Genomic DNA, 16190 nt, shown 5'->3' on the forward strand with positions numbered 1-16190 from the left:
CAGCTGCGCCTGGTCAGAGAAGGCCGGAGCAGGACTGTCGTCACCATCCAGTGGGAGGGCCAGGATGGGGCGGGAAGGTCGGGGGTCCAGTCGCCCAGGGCCTGAGGGGCTGGCACACAGCGCCGTCTCTGTTTGCAGGCGGCCTTGTGCCATGGAGCGCCACGCCCGGGTCTGCGTTTCAGGAAGAGGGTGATGGGGAAGATGAGAGGGAAGGACAGGGGCAGAAGGTCAGAGAGGCAGCCGGGATGGCCGCTGCCTGGGTCTGGGGGTGGAGGCGAGGCCAGGCCAGCAGGCAAGGGCGGGAGTCGGGCCCAGCGGGGCAGGTAAGGAGGGAGGGGGAGGAGGCGGCGTGGGCGATGCCTCCCGTCCCCAGAAGGGGGCGCCGCCGGGTGAGCTGGAAACCGACGCAGTGGCAGGTCCGGGTGAGGCTGGACACGTGGTTCCCTGCAGGCTGGGGAAAGTGCGGAGCTGAGCCTGGGAAGGAGGCGTGTGTGGGAGGGGCCAGCCCGAGGGGACGCGGGCTGAAGAGACAGGTGGTGTTTGCTGGCCTGAGCACGCCTTCCTCCATGAGTGCAGGAGGGGGACCCCTCAGGGACCTCGGGAGGCAGCAGACCCCCTGGGGGGTGGGTCGGAGGGAGAGAGGGGGGCGTCCAGCCAGACGACCTTGGGAGGGCTCCCAGATGACCTTGGCGGCTTGCCCGCCGAGATGCAGGGAGCCCAGGGCCTGGCCCAGAGGAGCGACTTGCACGTGGTTGTCGGGCTCCCAGGGCTGGCGGCTGGTGGGGAGCTGGACTGCCTGCCCCTGGCACCCTCTGGGCCCAGGCACCTCTCCCCGCCTGCATGTTCCTTGCCTGCGTGTCCTTGTCGCTGCATCAGCCAGGCATAGCTCAGGGGGGCTGTGACTCCGGTGCAAAACCCTTCCAGGGTGCCTTTGAGTGGCCTGAACAGTGGTGACAGGCTCCTCCTTGCAACTAAATACCGTGTGAGAAATGCCGCGAGGCTGCCCCTGGTTTCAAGCACTGACTCACCCGCAGCCCGGAGGGCGGGCTTTGCAGCCTCCACGCACCCGGGGAGGGGAGGGGAGGGCCGAGCCTTGTTCAGTGGGCTTGGCACCGTGCCTGCTTCTGATGGTTTCCTGTAAACTCACAATCCCATCTCTGGGCGAGGCTTTTCATCTCGCGGATTACTGGCAGGTTGACGTGATTTACTGTGCCTCTGCGTTCGTCTTTGTCTCTGGAGAAGGTAGTACTTTCCGCGCAGAAGTCCCAGGGCACTGCTGCCCCGTCACCGATAAATGGTCTGTCTCGAACACTTCTTGTTTTTTTCTAAAGGTGGTTTTGTGGGTTTACTTTTCCGTTTTTTTTTGTTTGTTTGTTTTTTGTTTTTTTCCTTGGCTTCCCTGCCACGTAAGGAGTTCCCTGCCAGGGATCAGATCCGAGCTGCAGTTGCAACCACAGGTGCAGCAACACTGGGTCCTTAACCCACTGTGCTGGGCCGGGGATCCAACCTGCATCCTGGAGTTCCCGTCGTGACGCAGCAGAAACAAATCTGACTAGGAACCGTGATGTTGCGGGTTCAACCCCTGGCCTTGCTCAGTGGGTTAAGGATCCAGTGTTGCCTTGAGCTGTGGTGTAGGTCACAGATGCGGCTTGGATCTGGCGTTGCTGTGGCTCTGGCATAGGCCGGTGGCTACGGCTCCAATTAGACTCCCAGCCTGGGAATCTCCACATGCCGCAGGTGTAGCCCTAAAAAGACGAAAGACAAAAAACAAACAAACAAACAAAAAAACCAAAAACCCTGCATCCTAGTGCTACAGAGATGCTGCAGACCCCATGGTGCCACAGCGCAAACGCCTCCTTTATAGGCTATTGACGGCAGCACACCAGCCTCCTCACTGTTCTTCGTATAGCAGAGAAAACCATGCTTTGCACAGGGGGGCCTGGGGTTGGTGGGGATTCACCCAGCCCCAGCCCCAGGCTCACCCTTCATGACCCCGCCAACTGCTGTGCCATCGTTCAGTGTGGACGCCCCCATTTCCTGCGCGTGTCCAGCATCGGAGGCAGGCATGTCCCACTCACCACCTAGGGTTCTGTTTTCACTTCTGCTCGAGTTCCCCCTTGTACTGTACTTGGCAGGTGTTAGTGCTGGACTGGGTATTCTTGCACGTCTCGGGAGTTTTGTGTCGGGAGAGAACGGGGCTCATCAAGCTGGTCCCATTGGCAGGTGGCACTTGTCTTCCCAGTGCCCTGGGCCTGAGCGGAGAGGCCTCCACGTGAATCTGTCCCCTCCTCTGGTGTCTGTTGGGGTGGGGGTGTCTCCTTGGCATACTGAGGCCCCGGGGGGGGGTCAGGCTGCTGGGACCACAGCGAGGGTGGGACAGAATGTCCCAGGTGGGCCCCCCTCTCCTGCCCGTCCAGCTTCCAAGGACCTGGACGGGTGCTCGCCCACATCACCCAGCAGGTGGGCCTTGGGAGCCCCCGGCCCGGCAGCCGGCCCCTCCCAGGAGGACCCGTGAGGATGGTCTGGGCCAGGCAGAGCTCTTCTTTTTCTTTCTTTGTTGTTTGTTTCTTTGTTGTTTCCATTTTTAAAAGTTTCATTGAAGCATAGTTGATTCACAGTGTTGTGCTGTTTTCTGCTGTACAGCACGGTGCCCCCGATGTGCGCGCGCGCGCACACACACTCCCTTCCTCATTCTCTCCCGTCTCAGTCTGTCCCCGTCACGGTCGGTCCCCGGAGACTGGATGCAGTCCCCGTGCTGAACAGCAGGACCTCATTGCACACCTGTTCTAAACGAGGCAGACAGAGCTCGTCAGGTTCCGTCCCGGCGCACCTGGGCCTGGACTCCCCGGATCCCACAGTGTCCCCCGGCCCCCACCACTGCCTTCCACGTTCTCATCCCACCTACAGCGTCCGAGGACGCAGGCCTGGGCCACCACAGCCCCCAGAGGCTGAGAAGGTGACCCTTGGTTGCCCCATGCAGGGAGGCTTTCATCCTGGCCCTCGGCCGCTGGCCAGACACACCGCCCCCTCCCAGCTGAGGCCAGAAGGAGAACGGACATGCCGTCTGCTTTCTTCTGTTAAATCGGCACAGTTCATCCTTATGCATCTGCGAGGTCACAACTCGAGGCCCCTCTCTCCCGCTCCCTGCATTCATTGGACCGAGGAAGCCCGCGTGTGGGCCGGCGTGGTGGGCGAAGGCCACGGTCTGCGGCCATAGCCTGAGCCGGCTGCCTCCAGGATATATGTTTTTAACTTTATGTGAAATGCCAGCGTTTAAAAATTTGGAGCCATTGCAGTTCCCATCGTGGCGCGGTGGTTAATGAATCGGACTAGGAAACATGAGGTTGCAGGTTCGATCCCTGGCCTCGCTCAGCGGGTTAAGGATCCAGCGTTGCTGTGAGCTGTGGTATAGGTCACAGACTCAGCTTGGGTCCCAGGTTGCTGTGGCTGTGGTGTAGGCCGGTGGCTACAGCTCCGATTGGACCCCTAGCCTGGGAACCTCCATATGCGGTGGAATGCGGCCCGAGAAAAGGCAAAAAGACCAAAAAAAAAAAAATTAGGAGCCATGATGTGAAATTACCAATTTGCAGCTTCTAACGAAAACACGAGGCTTTGCTCCCCTGTCCCTCCTCCCAGCCCCAGGTTCTGCTCACTCATGGCACTGATCTGGGTTTGGGGTGGGGGGAGTCCCTGAAACCCCAGCTGCTCTGCCCTCTGTCGGGAGCCTGAGACGCTGGGACTGCTGGTGCTTCACTGCTCCTGGGTGAAGCACAGGAAGAAGACAGCCAGCCGGGTCTCCTTTCTCAGCGCCCCGGCCCCGCCTCACCCGCGCCCCGGCCCCGCCCCGCCCCCGCCCCCGGCCCCGCCCCGCGGGCTGGCGCTGACCGCGGCCCCTCCCCGCAGTTCCTGTGCACGGTGATCGCCATCGTCCTGCACTACGTCTACCTGAGCACCTTCGCCTGGACCGCCGTGGAGAGCCTGCACGTCCACCGCATGCTCACCGAGGTGCGCAACATCGACGCGGGGCCCATGCGCTTCTACTACGTCGTGGGCTGGGGCTGCCCCGCCATCGTCACAGGTGAGGACGCGCGGAGCAGCCCCGCCGGGCGGCCCGGGGCCGGGAGCCCTCGCCTCCGGGTGTGGACGGGAGAGCTTTCTGGCCTCCTGTGTGCCCTGCAGAGGGGGCCACCTGCACCCACACCTGCCCACACGTGTGCTCTCTCAGCGCCCACCGAGGGGACACGCCACCTGTCAGGTGTGGGCCCTTCAAGAGCTGGGCCCAGATCCGTTCAGGGTTCTCTTTGTGGCACCTGCCAGACAGAACTCCCATGTCTGCCCGCTTTGTAGGTAGACGGATGAATGATGGAGAGAGGAGTGGGTGGACGGATAGAAGGATGAATGAGTGGATGAATGGCTGGGCGGGTGGTTGGAGAATATGCCGGTGCATGGGTCAGAAGACGGATGGATGGACCAGTGGGTGGATGGATGGACAGATGGATGAGTGGGTGCATGGACGGGTGGATGGATGAGTGGGTGCATGGACAGATGGGTGGGTGGATGGATGGATGGGCGAGCGGGTGCACGGATGGATGAGTGGGTGCATGGACAGATGGGTGGGTGGATGGACGGATGGACGAGTGGGTGCACGGGTGGGTGGATGGTAGATGAGTGGATAGAGCAGCAGGTGGATGGGTGGGTCGAGGGATGGAAGAATGAGTTAATGAAGAGAACAAGCAGTATTTTCTCAGCACACATTTCACTAAATGTCAGAAAGTCCGAGTTTGCTTCCTGTGGGGGAAGATGCCCACCTGCATTCACAAAGGAAGGCCTCCCTCCTGCCGCCTCCCTCCTCGGCAGTCCCCGGGTTCCAGGGATCCAGACGGGAAGTCTGCCCGCCATGTGGCTGGGGCGGACCCATGACTGGCACCGAGAAGGCCTTTGCTGGAGGGGACCTGGGCCTTCTGGATTTCCCGGCTGCTGGTGTCGGGCTCCCTGCCCTGCTCTGCCCTCTGAGGGCGATGCCGGGGCCCCAGGGACACTGCGGTTGTGTTCCCTGCCATCGGCTGGCCCTCAGGAAGCGTCCTCTCGAGGTGACCGTCGCACTTCTCTCCTGTTGCCCAGGACTCGCCGTGGGCTTGGACCCCCAGGGCTATGGGAACCCGGACTTCTGCTGGCTGTCCCTCCGAGACACCCTCATCTGGAGCTTTGCCGGGCCCATTGGAATCATCATAGGCGTGAGTGCCAGGAGCTTTGCGGGGCCCCAGGCTCTCAGGGACGTGGGAAGCCGGGGCCCCTCAGATGCCTTGAATTGAACGGCGTTCCGGGCCGGCTGGGCTGCCAGCTCCACTGAGCATCTGGCGGGACAGGAAGGGCCGATCTCACCGGGAGAAAGCCTGGTCCCCGACCCCTGGACTCTGGGATTTGGTTCCTGGACCCCGAGGCCTCATCCCAGAGTCACCCCCTGAGACGTGGGCTGAGGATCCTCAGAAGCCTTTGGCTTTTGAAGGTGTGTTGTGACAATGCAGTCGAGCCGATCACCTGACTTTGGGTTTTTCTGTTTGTTTTTTTTTTCCAGGTCAACACAGTCATTTTTGTCTTGTCTGCAAAGGTTTCCTGCCAAAGGAAGCGCCATTATTATGAAAGAAAACGGGTCGTGTAAGTGGGTGCTACACCCGGCCAGTGGGTGGGACCACCATGGAGCCACGCCCGCCTGAGACCCCCGCGTGTCTGGTTTACACACAGGGTGGAAGCCCGTGAAAGTGCCTGTCACTTGGTGGGCCGGCGGCTGGCTTCCTGGGCCGGTCCCGGGGGCCATGGCAGCCACGTCAGTAGTGATCAGGCCGCGAGGGGCAGAGGCCAGCTGCGTCTGGCCTCGCCTGGGCTGTGCCAAGCAGTGTCTGGATCCGGGTTGGACACTGTGGAGGAGAGGGAGGGAGGCTGACCACAGGGGGACCGGGGCAGGCAGCCAGAGGTCAGCTGGGACCAGGGAGGCGTCGTGTTTGGATCTGAGGGTGTTTAGGAGGTAGGATCCACAGGCCTGGCAGGGATGCCTGGGGTCCACGCCTGGGACGGGCAGGAGGAGGGGGGTGATGACGGCAGAGATGCCAGGGTGCCTGGACACCCCCTGGAGTCAGACAGGTTGGGGATGGGGCGTGACTTTCCACGGAGGTGGTGATGGTGACCCTGGGGCCACCAGAGCGGAGAGAGGGGCCCCACAGCACAAGAATGGGGGCCCAGCAGAGGGGACCCTCCCATGATTACGGGCAGGGAGGAGGCAGGGGACCCTCCCTTGGGGAGCCAGGCAGGGCAGCGGGAGAGCTCAGCATGGGGTCCGGGAGCCACGAAAGGGCCCGGGGGAGAGGAGGACACGGGCGTCCCCTGGGCTGGGTGACCCGAGCCAGGGGAGGGAGGATGCCGGAGGAGGCCCACGGGGCTGGGGTCAGCGGGGGTGGGGGTGGGGGGCTCAGCCCACGGAAGAGCAGCGTCTGAGATGGCTGTGGAGGGGGCCAGGGACCAGGGGTGGGGCACCTGCGGGAGGGGAGGCTGCAGTCACACCCTCGCCCCCAGCTCCCTGCTGAGAACCGCCTTCCTCCTGCTGCTGCTCATCAGCGCCGCCTGGCTGCTGGGGCTGCTGGCCGTGAACAGCGACGGGCTGGTCTTCCACTACCTCTTCGCCGCCTTCAGCTGCTTACAGGTGCGGGCACCGCCGGCGGGTCGGGCGGATGTCCCCGGGCCTGGCGGGGCCTCTGCTGGGCCAGCCCTGGTGAGGTCCTGGGTCGCCTGTGGTGCTTCCCATCTGAAATGCCCCAACCCCAAGGAGTTCCCGTTGCAGCGCAGTGGTGAACGAATCCGACGAGGAACCATGAGGTTGCGGGTTCGGTCCCTGGCCTCGCTCAGTGGGTGAAGGATCCGGCGTTGCCGGGAGCTGTGGTGTTGGTCGCAGACGCGGCTCGGATCCCACGTTGCTGTGGCTCTGGCGTAGGCTGGTGGCTACAGCTCCGATTTGACCCCGAGCCTGGGAACCTCCATGTGCCACGGGAGCGGCCCAAGCAATGGCAAAAAGACAAAGAAAAGAAATGCCCCAACCCCGAGTGGGAGATCCCTGATGTGGCGTCCAGGCTGCGTCCTCGCTCCCGGACACACAGGGCTGTCCTTCCCGTGTCATCGCCGTGTTATGTCAGGGGTTATGGTGAAGGCTTGTGGTCCTGCCACCAAAAGGAGCCTGTTGTTCCAAACACAGCCCTGCCTGGGGCTGTCCCAGGGACCCCCGCTCCACGGTCCTCCCGTGGCTGCCAGGATGCTGTCCTTCTGCTTGGCCCCTGCAGGGCCTCACCCCCTCCCAGGCCGTAGTAAATCTGCTGTGGCCCCAGGAGGGCGCTGGCTGGTTACAGTCCACACTGAGCCCCCCCGCCCCCGGACCCCGATTCATGATGCAGCACTGGGGACCCAAGTGGCCAGAGGGCTGGGGCCTGCTGGCTGTCCTGACCAGGGCCCCCTACCTGGAAAAAGCGGAAGCCCCTGGGTGGGGAGGCCCGGTGTGGGCTGTGGGCGTCTGCACGGCCACGGGGGCCAGGCCTGCCCTGGGGACCGTCAGCTCCTCGCTGCTGAGCTGTGCTCCCTGCAGCCTCCTGGCAGGTGGCTATACAGTGTGGCAGCGGCAGGGCCTTGGCTTCTGTCCCGAGGCCGAGGCCGAGCCTGGCGCTGACCCCCCCACCCCCCCCCACCCCCCAGGGCCTTGGCGTCCTCTTGCTCCACTGCGTGCTCAACAGGGAGGTCCGGAAGCACCTGAAGGCCGTGCTGGCCGGGAAGAAGGCTTACCCTGACGACTCAGCCACCACCAGGGCCACCCTGCTGACGGTAGGAGGCGCCTGGGAGCTGGGCCCTGGGGGTGTCTGGACCAGTGTCAGACACAGTGCCACAGTCTCGAGTCCCGCAGAGGAGGGGGCATCACAGACCCAACCCTGGACCTGACATGCAGCGAGCGGCCTTCCCCGGAGCTGGCAGAGTCTGTGGGCTGGGGCCTGTCCAAGTCGCAGCTCTTCTCCCCTCGCGGCCAGTGGGGGTCCCGGCCAGAGGCAGTGGCGGCGGGAGCTGCCCCCAGGCCCCAGTGCTCTGCCCGGCAGGGGCAGTCGGGGTGCTGGCCTGGGGCTGCCTTGGGGACCCAGCTGCCCCTTGTGCCCTGGTGGCCTCTGCACGGCAGATAACCTGCCTCTCCCCGCAGCGCTCGCTCAACTGCAACAACACCTACGGCGAGGAGCCCGACGTGTTCCGCACGGCCCTGGGCGAGTCCACTGCCTCGCTGGACAGCACGCTCAGGTCAGGCCAGGCGGCGCCCCTGCGGTGGGCACAGGGCGGGGTGGCCCGGCTCTCAGGGCAAGGGCAGCCTTTGTCCCCTCCGTGCCAGCTGTGTGTCCCGCTCTTCAAGTTCATGTGTGTTTGCCCATGTGCTTTGGGAGTCTGGTGGCCAAGAACCTTCCAGAGCCCGGAGTGGCTGCCCTGCACACCCAGAAGGTGCTGGGTGGCTGTGCCATGCTTCCCCCTGCCCCAAGCAGTGGTGCTGAGCCCACTGTCTACCCTCCAGGGACGCCGGGGGCCAGAAGCTCAGCGTGTCCTCTGGGCCGGTGCGGGGCGGCCATGGGGAGCCAGCCTCGTCCTTTGTCCCCAGGAGTACCAAGAAGTCCCACGGTGCGTGTCCCTTGGAGGGTGGGTTCCTTCCTGGGGGCGGGGGGCACGGGCCAGAGCCTCCTGCTGGCCCTTGTCTGTCCTGTGGCTCCCCGGCCACTGGGGAACGCACACCTTGGAGCGGGGGCCACGTCACCCTTGGAGGGTCCACAGGGGCCCAGGTGGCCCCGCCCTCCCCTTGGCGGGAAGCCCCAGCCTGGGCCTGAGCCGTCCCTCCTTCCTCCCTGCAGGCCACGACTCGGACTCGGACAGCGAGCTGTCCCTGGACGAGCAGAGCAGCTCCTACGCATCCTCGCACTCGTCCGACAGTGAGGACGACGGGGTGGAGGCCGAGGGCAAGTGGGACCCGGCCCGGGGCCCCGTGCACAGCACCCCCAAAGGTGAGTGAGCCGGGGCACAGCGGGGCGCCACGCTGCAGGGCGGGCCTTGGAGGTGGCCGCTTGCCCCCACTAGGAGCACAGGCCAGCTCTGCGGGTCGCTGTGGGACCCTCACCGCAAGGTCTCCACGAAGCTGGTGCCACTGTCTGTGGGAAGCACAAGGCTCCTGGGTGTTGGGGTGCAGTGGGGGCGCACCCTTGGATCCTAAGCCCTGGAGTCCCCACCCTGCGGGGTGGGACGCGTCCCCACTGAGCAGGACAGGGAGCCATGGGGGGGGCGCTCCCTGCCTGCTGAGCGTCACCCCTGTGCCTCAGTGGACGCGGTGGCCAACCACGTCCCAGCCGGCTGGCCCGACGGGAGCCTGGCCGGGAGTGACAGCGAGGAGCCCGGCGAGCAGCCCCGCCTGAAGGTGGAGACCAGGGTCAGTGTGGAGCTGCACCTGGACGAGCAGGGCCACCTCTGCAGCGAGCGTGTCCCGGACCACGACAGCGGGGGCCCCAAGCCTGTGGCCGCCCCGCCCAGCCAGCCCCTCGAGCAGAGGAAAGGTGCCGAGCGCCCGCTGCCCTCAATGCCGGGGGTGGGGGGGGAATGTGGGAGGGGGCGCTGGGAAGTCCCTGGCCCTGGGGTTGGGGGGGGCATGGAGGCGGGGACCGTGTAGGCAGGTGGAGCAGGCCCTGCTGGACAAGGGCTGGCTGGGCTGGAGTTCCCGCTGTGGCATGGCGGGATTCCACACATCTCTGGAGCACTGAGACGCAAGTTCGATCCCCAGCCTGGCACAGTGGGTTAAAGGATCTGGCGTTGCCAGGGATGTGGGAGCGGCAGCTGTGGCTCGGATCTGATCCCTGGCCCGGAACTCCATGTGCCGCGGGGCAGGCGACAGAGGCGCCAAAGTGGGGTGGGTCTGTGGGGCACAGACTGGCACCTGGCAGGGCAGAGGGGAGCCCAGAGGCCGAGCGCTCAGCTCCGTGGCAGCCTGGCCGTGACCACCTCAGCCTTCCCGTCCTCCACCCCCCGTCCCAGGCATCTTGAAAAACAAAGTCACCTACCCGCCGCCACTGACCGAGAAGACGCTCAAGTCCCGGCTGCGGGAGAAGCTAGCGGAGTGCGAGCAGAGCCCCGCGTCCTCGCGGTCATCCTCGCTGGGCTCCAGCGACGGGCTCCGTGCCCCCGACAGCGCCGTCACGGTCAAGACGCCCCGCCGGGAGCCGGGGCGCGAGCAGCTCAACGGGGCGGCCATGAACGTGCGGGCCGGGAGCGCCCAGGCCCAGGGCTCCGGCTCCGAGTGAGTAGCCTGGGCCCGGCGGGAGCGGGGGCGGGCGGCCCTCGGCCAGCCTCCTTTTCGTCCCTCGCCCAGAGGACAGGCGCCCAGTCCGGGGGGCGGGTGGGGGGGGCATGGTCGGGGCCTGAGCACAGAGCGCACCCAGATGCCCAGGGGCCGCAGTGGGCTTCCACCCAGGAGAGGGCCTCCGCTCGGGGCCAGGAGGGACCGGCCAGAGGTGGCGCAGACCCCTGTCCTGGGGGCCGAGTCCGCCGAAGCCCAAGCCTGTGACTCTAGGACCTGAGACCGTGCAGCACCGAGCACTTTATAAGCGTCGTTCCCGTGGCCCAGGGTCCCTAACGGCCCCATTCTGTGGTTGAGGAGACTGAGGCTCGGGGCCAGGGGGCACCCAGCCGCAGAGGCGGGCCTGCTGGTCTCCCCGGGGCTCCCACCCCTGCCCCGACCCCTTGCTCACAGACACCCCGGGGGGCAGGAAGAAGAGGGGCCAGGTCTCCCAGACCCCTCTTCCTGAAACGTAGAGAATGAGTCTCGTCACTCGCCGTGGCTCCCTGTGCTCCTGTGCGTGGCCAGCCCTGCACAGGACCTCAGATGGGCCTGGGTCCCCAGGGGACGCTGGCTGTCAGGGGTGCAGGTCCGACCTGCCCCCGTCCTGCCTGCCAGTGTCACTGTGTCCACGCCTGGACTTGCCCTCTGTCGTGGGGGGTGTGCCTCTGCATGGCCTTGGCCCCAGCGTAGCTGCTGGCTCCAAGGATGGCAGGGGCCGCCTTGCTGACCCTCCGCCTGCCTGATGGCTTCTTCCCACGTGCAGAGGCAGTAACGAAACTTCAATTTGACCATCAGGAATCCGTGAGATCAGCCTGTCGCCCGCTCCCAGGCCTCTGCTGTGACGTCATGCTCTTGGACCTTGCAAGGAGCCTGAGGGGCCCCTGCCCTTTCGGTGAAGCAGGCCCCGGTGGCCGGGTCCCTGCTGTGACAGCCCCATGACTGGCGAGACTGAAGGTCCAGACGGGAAGCCCTGAGCTGCCCTGGGGGTTCAGGGCCCATTAGACCCCAGGACAAGTGCCAAAAGGCCACAGGCACGGAGAGGCGTGGACTCCAGGCCAGCACAGCTCAATCCTCAGGCTGCAGACAGAGCCAAGGCTTGCACTGGCCTGGCCGGGACAGGGCCCCGCACGAGAGCTGGCCTTGAGAGGAGCTACCTGGCCATCTTGCCAGGACTCGGGGCCGGGGGCACCTCCCTGCAGTGTAGGCCCCGGGCCACCAGCTCCACAGCAGCAAAGGCTGCCCTGGTCTTAAAGCAGACCCCTTTGCTTTGTTAAAAAGGTGTAGATACTTTTGTATATTTGTATGGAACTTTGAAAAGCGAAAAGCTCTGTATATTTTGCATTTGTACTGACTCTGTGGATGCTGGGAGATCGTGGGGCGATCTCTCGCTATTTTTTATATAAAGAAGATTGCACGGGCGGCCCAGAGTGTGGCACTCACGCAGCTGGTGGCCCAGCCAAGCAGAGGCGGGACGGGTGGAGGGGGTGTCTTTGGATAGAGGTTCCTGTGCTGCTTCCAGCCTGGAGCCAGGAGCCCGTGGGCATCGTGCATGCTCACCTGGGCACACAGCACACCCGCTTTGGAGATGCTTTGTGCTCAGCCTCGCACGTGCCTGGACGGATGGGGGTGCCTTTGGGGACGATCTGGGACTGGATGGGCCTTGGCCTTCGGGGTGGGATGTGGCTGCACACTGGCCGCGGCCCCCTCCCCGCCCCCTCCCCCAGCCCCACTCTGAGCCCTCGGGGCCTCCCGGGCCCCCGTCCTGCCTGGTGGCTCCACAGGTGGGGAGTTCCTTTGTCCCTCTGCCCCCGTTCTCTGCAGGGCGTTCACACGTCCCCGATTCAGACGGAGGCGTGAGGTCTTCCAGGCTGTCACGTTCCTTCCTGCCGATTTTCTAGCTCCTATTTAGGCTCCGAGGATCTCCAGGCAGGCGGGGCTCCCACCCCCAGCGTCTGACCAATGACGTCGTTTTGCCTCAAATGGCCAATTGTGCAAAGGGACAAAGCCGCAGCCACCCTGTTCAATGGTTACCAAGCTGTTTTTTGGAAACTCGTACCCAGGGCCGGCTATGACTGTCCCTCTGTGGGCAGTTGGGACGGCGTGGCCCGAGGGGCTGTGGAACGGGGCCCAGAAACCTCCAGACGCGTTCTAGTTCAGTGCTTCTTTTGTCCTTCCGTCGGGGGCCCGGCCCGGCTGCTCCCCAGGGTGAGACGCCACAAGGTACGAGGAAAACCAGCTGCAAAGCAAAGATGTCCACGCTGTGTTTCTCCGATGAAAACGCGAGTCTTGTTCACGGCCCGGAGGAAACGTCTCTGGTTCTGGGCTGAGGCCGCAGGCGTCGCACACAAGCGAAAGGAGACCCCAAAGCCCTCGCGCCTCGATGAGTTAGAAACGTGCCTTCGCGGGTGAGTGGCCTTTTCCAGACACAGAAGCATGGCACCCTCAGGGGTCAGCCGTGGAGACGTTTTCCGAGCAAACGTTTCGAGGTGGTCGCGTTGTCGTGTCTGTGAGCGCTCTGCCTTCGGGTCACCTGCACCTGGCTCTTGCCCCTTGAGGTGTGTACTTAAAGTTTTTAATTTGGTCAGAACTGTTACCAAAAAAACAAGGGGCAGTTTTATGAAGACAGGAAAAATGTAATCCTATTTTTGTGACTTAAAAATTTTATGAGAGCTCCGAGACACTGGAGGCTGTTGTTGTTTTTTTTTTAACAAATGTGTATTTATTAATGTTCAGAACACTGGAATTTTGACACAAATGAGGAAAGAGTCTACAATAAATTAAGATTTTTGAATCTGTGTTTCTGCTGTGCTGATGGACTTTCCCCCACTCCTGCTTCCCCGAAAAGGGACCATGTACAGGCTGCTGAGGAGCCTGGGGGAGCAGGGGCCATTCCAGAACTTTCTGCTCACTTTCCTCCTCATCCAGACCCCTGCACCTCACACCCGCGTTCTTTTCCCTGCACCCATCTCTCTTTCTCGTCCGCCTTGGACTCCGGTGAGGCAAATGTCACACCTTTGGATGGGGTCTGTAGGTTACTGGGGCTTTTTCTTCTGACTTCATTTTTTTCCTCTCTTCTTCGTATTCAACCATTTCAAGCGATCAGTTTTCAAGTTCACTGAATCTTTCCTCTATCATCTCCATTCTGTCATTGGGCCCCCCCAGTGGTTTAAGTTTCAGATATTACGACTTCGAGTCCTAAAAGTTCCATTTGGTTCCTTATTATAATTTTGCTTTCTCTGCTAAAGACTTTGGATTTTCCATGAATTTTCAGTGTCAACCTTTGCTTCACAGAGCATGATTATAAGAGCTGCTTTGGAGTTCCTGTCGTGGCTCAGTGGTTAAAGAATCCGACTAGGAACCATGAGGTTGCCGGTTCGATCCCTGGCCTTGCTCAGTGGGTGAAGGATCCAGTGTTGCTGTGAGCTGTGGTAGGCTGCAGATGTGGCTTGGACCCCGCGTTGCTGTGGCTGTGGTGTAGGCCAGCGGCTATAGCTTCGATTCAACCCCTAGCCTGGGAACCTCCATATGCCACGGGAGCGGCCCAAGAAATGGCAAAAAGACAAAAAAAAGAACAAAAAAAGAAAAAGACAAAAGAGCTGCTTTAGGTTCTTTGATTATTTGTAGACCTGGGTCATCGTGGGGCCGAAATCCGTTTTCTCTTGGCCTTTTCCTGGCTCTTTGTATGCGGGAAATCGATCCCTTGATCGACAGGTCGAATGTTGTGTCAGGAGATGCTGGGTCCTGTTAGAATCCCCTGGCTGATGTCACTTTGGTTGGTGTTCGTGGGTGGTCCACCCGGCTGGGTTCAGCCCACAAGTCCCGTCTCACCTTCCACAGCCGTGACTTTGCTGCTTTGGGGCCACCCTGCACCTGCCGTCCTGGTAGCCTGGGACTTGGGGTGGCTTACATCTGTTCTGCCCGCAGAGCCTTTGCTCTGCCGTTCTGGGGTGAGGCTGTCAGGATGCCTGGGGGGGGGGGGGGTCCCCTCCGCCAGGCCTCTCCTCCCTGGAATTCACCCCCCACAGGCTTACTCCTGGGGCCCCTCTGCTGCGTTCCTGTCTGGAAAGGTGGGTTTCTTCCAGAATTCTAGCTGCCCACACAACCTCACACTCCCACCTGACGGTGGCCCTTTGGGAAGAACTAGAGGGACTAGAGGGAAGAACTGTGGAGGTCACGCCCTAGAGTCCCAGCCCGTGAACTTGGCCCAGTGGCGTCCCTTGGCCGACAGCTGCAGCTCAATCTGAGGCATCACCTCCCGGAGTCCGTCAGTGGCCTCGAGGGCACACGGAAGGCTGTGTCCCCAGAGAGAAGGTAGCACTGGTGGCCCGAGGCTGCCCCGGGTGCCAGCTGTGGGTGAGTGGTGACCCTCTGCCCACCTGCCTCCACTGGCTGCCCTTCCTGCCCAGTGGCAGCTCCCCAAAGGGGGCCACAGCTCAGACCCCGGTTCCCAGGCGTGAGGCCCAGCCACCAGGGCAGTGGATCCAGGACACCCGGGCCCAGGGCGGCCCCGTGCTGCCCTCTGAGCGGACAGAACAAAGGCGCTGTTTCAGCCCGGCCTCCGTGTTGTGGTCGGCCCCCTGCCCGGAGCCAGGCAAGCCTCGCTGGGCCTGGCTGGAGCGTGAGCCTGAGGCAGGCCTGGGGGCAGCTGCCCGGCCCGAGCCCCCGCCTCACAGGGTCTGTCTCTCCATCTGGATTGTGGGAACCGACTCAGAGGCTGCGTGGCAGGGTGGCAAGCGTGGGCCGTGTCTGCTCTGGCCCCCTCCCCACTGCTGGGCGAGGCATGGGTGGGAGAGAGCCAAGGCAGGGCCCAGAGGCCGAGAAGGGGGCGTGGGGCTCCAGCTCCCCCGAGGCTGCTCCCTTGAGCCAGGACGGCATGGAGGGAAGATGCCGCTGGGCTCTGGGGTGGGGCCAGGGCCCTCAGTTCCCACGGGGGTGCGTCCTGCCTGTGGGCCTTGCCCTCTGCAGAGCAGAGTCCAGGTCCAGGTCCCTGGCCCCTCACAACTCCAGGACTGGGCGCCTCTGGGGTGGGGGGCGGGGGCTGGTGCAGCTCTCACAGCTCCCCCACAGCACAGCGGGTGCCCCTCTGATGCAGGGTCACACTCAGATGTCTGGGGCACAGCCCTGCTCGGGCCCCTCGCCCCAGGCCAGCAGGGACGCCATGCCAGGCCTGAAGCCACTCCCCGAAACCCAAAGCAAGTCCCAAGTGTGGGGTCAGTTCCCAGCCTCGCCCCCTTGCCCTGGGTTGGGAGCCGGCTGTGCAGGAGGGTGACTGCGCTGGGCTGGGGAAGCGTCCACCCTGAGCCGCTAGGGAGAAGCAAGGCATCTGGACCCCGCCGCCCTCTGGACAACGCCCTGCTCTGCACACACTGCCAGCCACGCGTGTCGGGACCAGGGCTTGGTGGTCAGCTCCTTGCTCCCGGACCCACTCTAGCCCCCACACCCACCCTCCATAGCCTGCCTGGTCCTGTCCTGTCCTCAAACAGGCCAGAGGGACCCTTTGCTCAGGCCCCTCCCCTCCCTGTTCGCAAGGAAGCCCAGTCCTCACTGTGGGTCCCGGGCTGCCTACCACCCGGTGCTCGACCCGGGCGTCTTGACCAGGGCTGGCCCTGCAGTCCCACCCCCAGCACTGGGGGTTTCTGAGCCCTGGAGGCTGCTGTCCCCGCACACACGCATGTGACTGCCTCCCGAGGGGCCCCCACCACCCATCAGCGCAGTACCTGGGGCACCTTCCAGCCCACAGGAGGCAGGGGGCCACCCTTCCAGCCCCCACAGGCTCGAAGCACTACGAACAAACTGGGTCTGAAGT

The 16190-nt window shown here is 63.5% G+C and overlaps 1 protein-coding gene across 2 annotated transcripts in view; it reads left to right on the forward strand.

The window, feature by feature from the left end:
• The window catches only part of CELSR1 (cadherin EGF LAG seven-pass G-type receptor 1), a 143083-nt gene extending 129903 nt beyond the window's left edge, over positions 1 to 13180 (forward strand). Inside the window, exons 25-35 of one of the 2 annotated variants that reach the window (XM_047785959.1) lie at positions 3904 to 4078; positions 5122 to 5234; positions 5576 to 5655; positions 6568 to 6694; positions 7732 to 7857; positions 8222 to 8316; positions 8582 to 8685; positions 8913 to 9062; positions 9375 to 9605; positions 10081 to 10342; positions 11148 to 13180. In XM_047785959.1, coding sequence (XP_047641915.1) covers positions 3904 to 4078; positions 5122 to 5234; positions 5576 to 5655; positions 6568 to 6694; positions 7732 to 7857; positions 8222 to 8316; positions 8582 to 8685; positions 8913 to 9062; positions 9375 to 9605; positions 10081 to 10342; positions 11148 to 11172 — 1488 coding nt within the window. In that variant the 3' untranslated portion in view covers positions 11173 to 13180. The remainder of the gene's footprint in view (positions 1 to 3903; positions 4079 to 5121; positions 5235 to 5575; positions 5656 to 6567; positions 6695 to 7731; positions 7858 to 8221; positions 8317 to 8581; positions 8686 to 8912; positions 9063 to 9374; positions 9606 to 10080; positions 10343 to 11147) is intronic. The other variant, XM_047785960.1, reaches the window with a different exon arrangement.
• Positions 13181 to 16190: the final 3010 nt, after the last annotated feature.

The sequence above is a fragment of the Phacochoerus africanus genome, chromosome 7 (assembly GCF_016906955.1).
Source record: "Phacochoerus africanus isolate WHEZ1 chromosome 7, ROS_Pafr_v1, whole genome shotgun sequence".
NCBI lineage: Eukaryota > Metazoa > Chordata > Mammalia > Artiodactyla > Suidae > Phacochoerus > Phacochoerus africanus.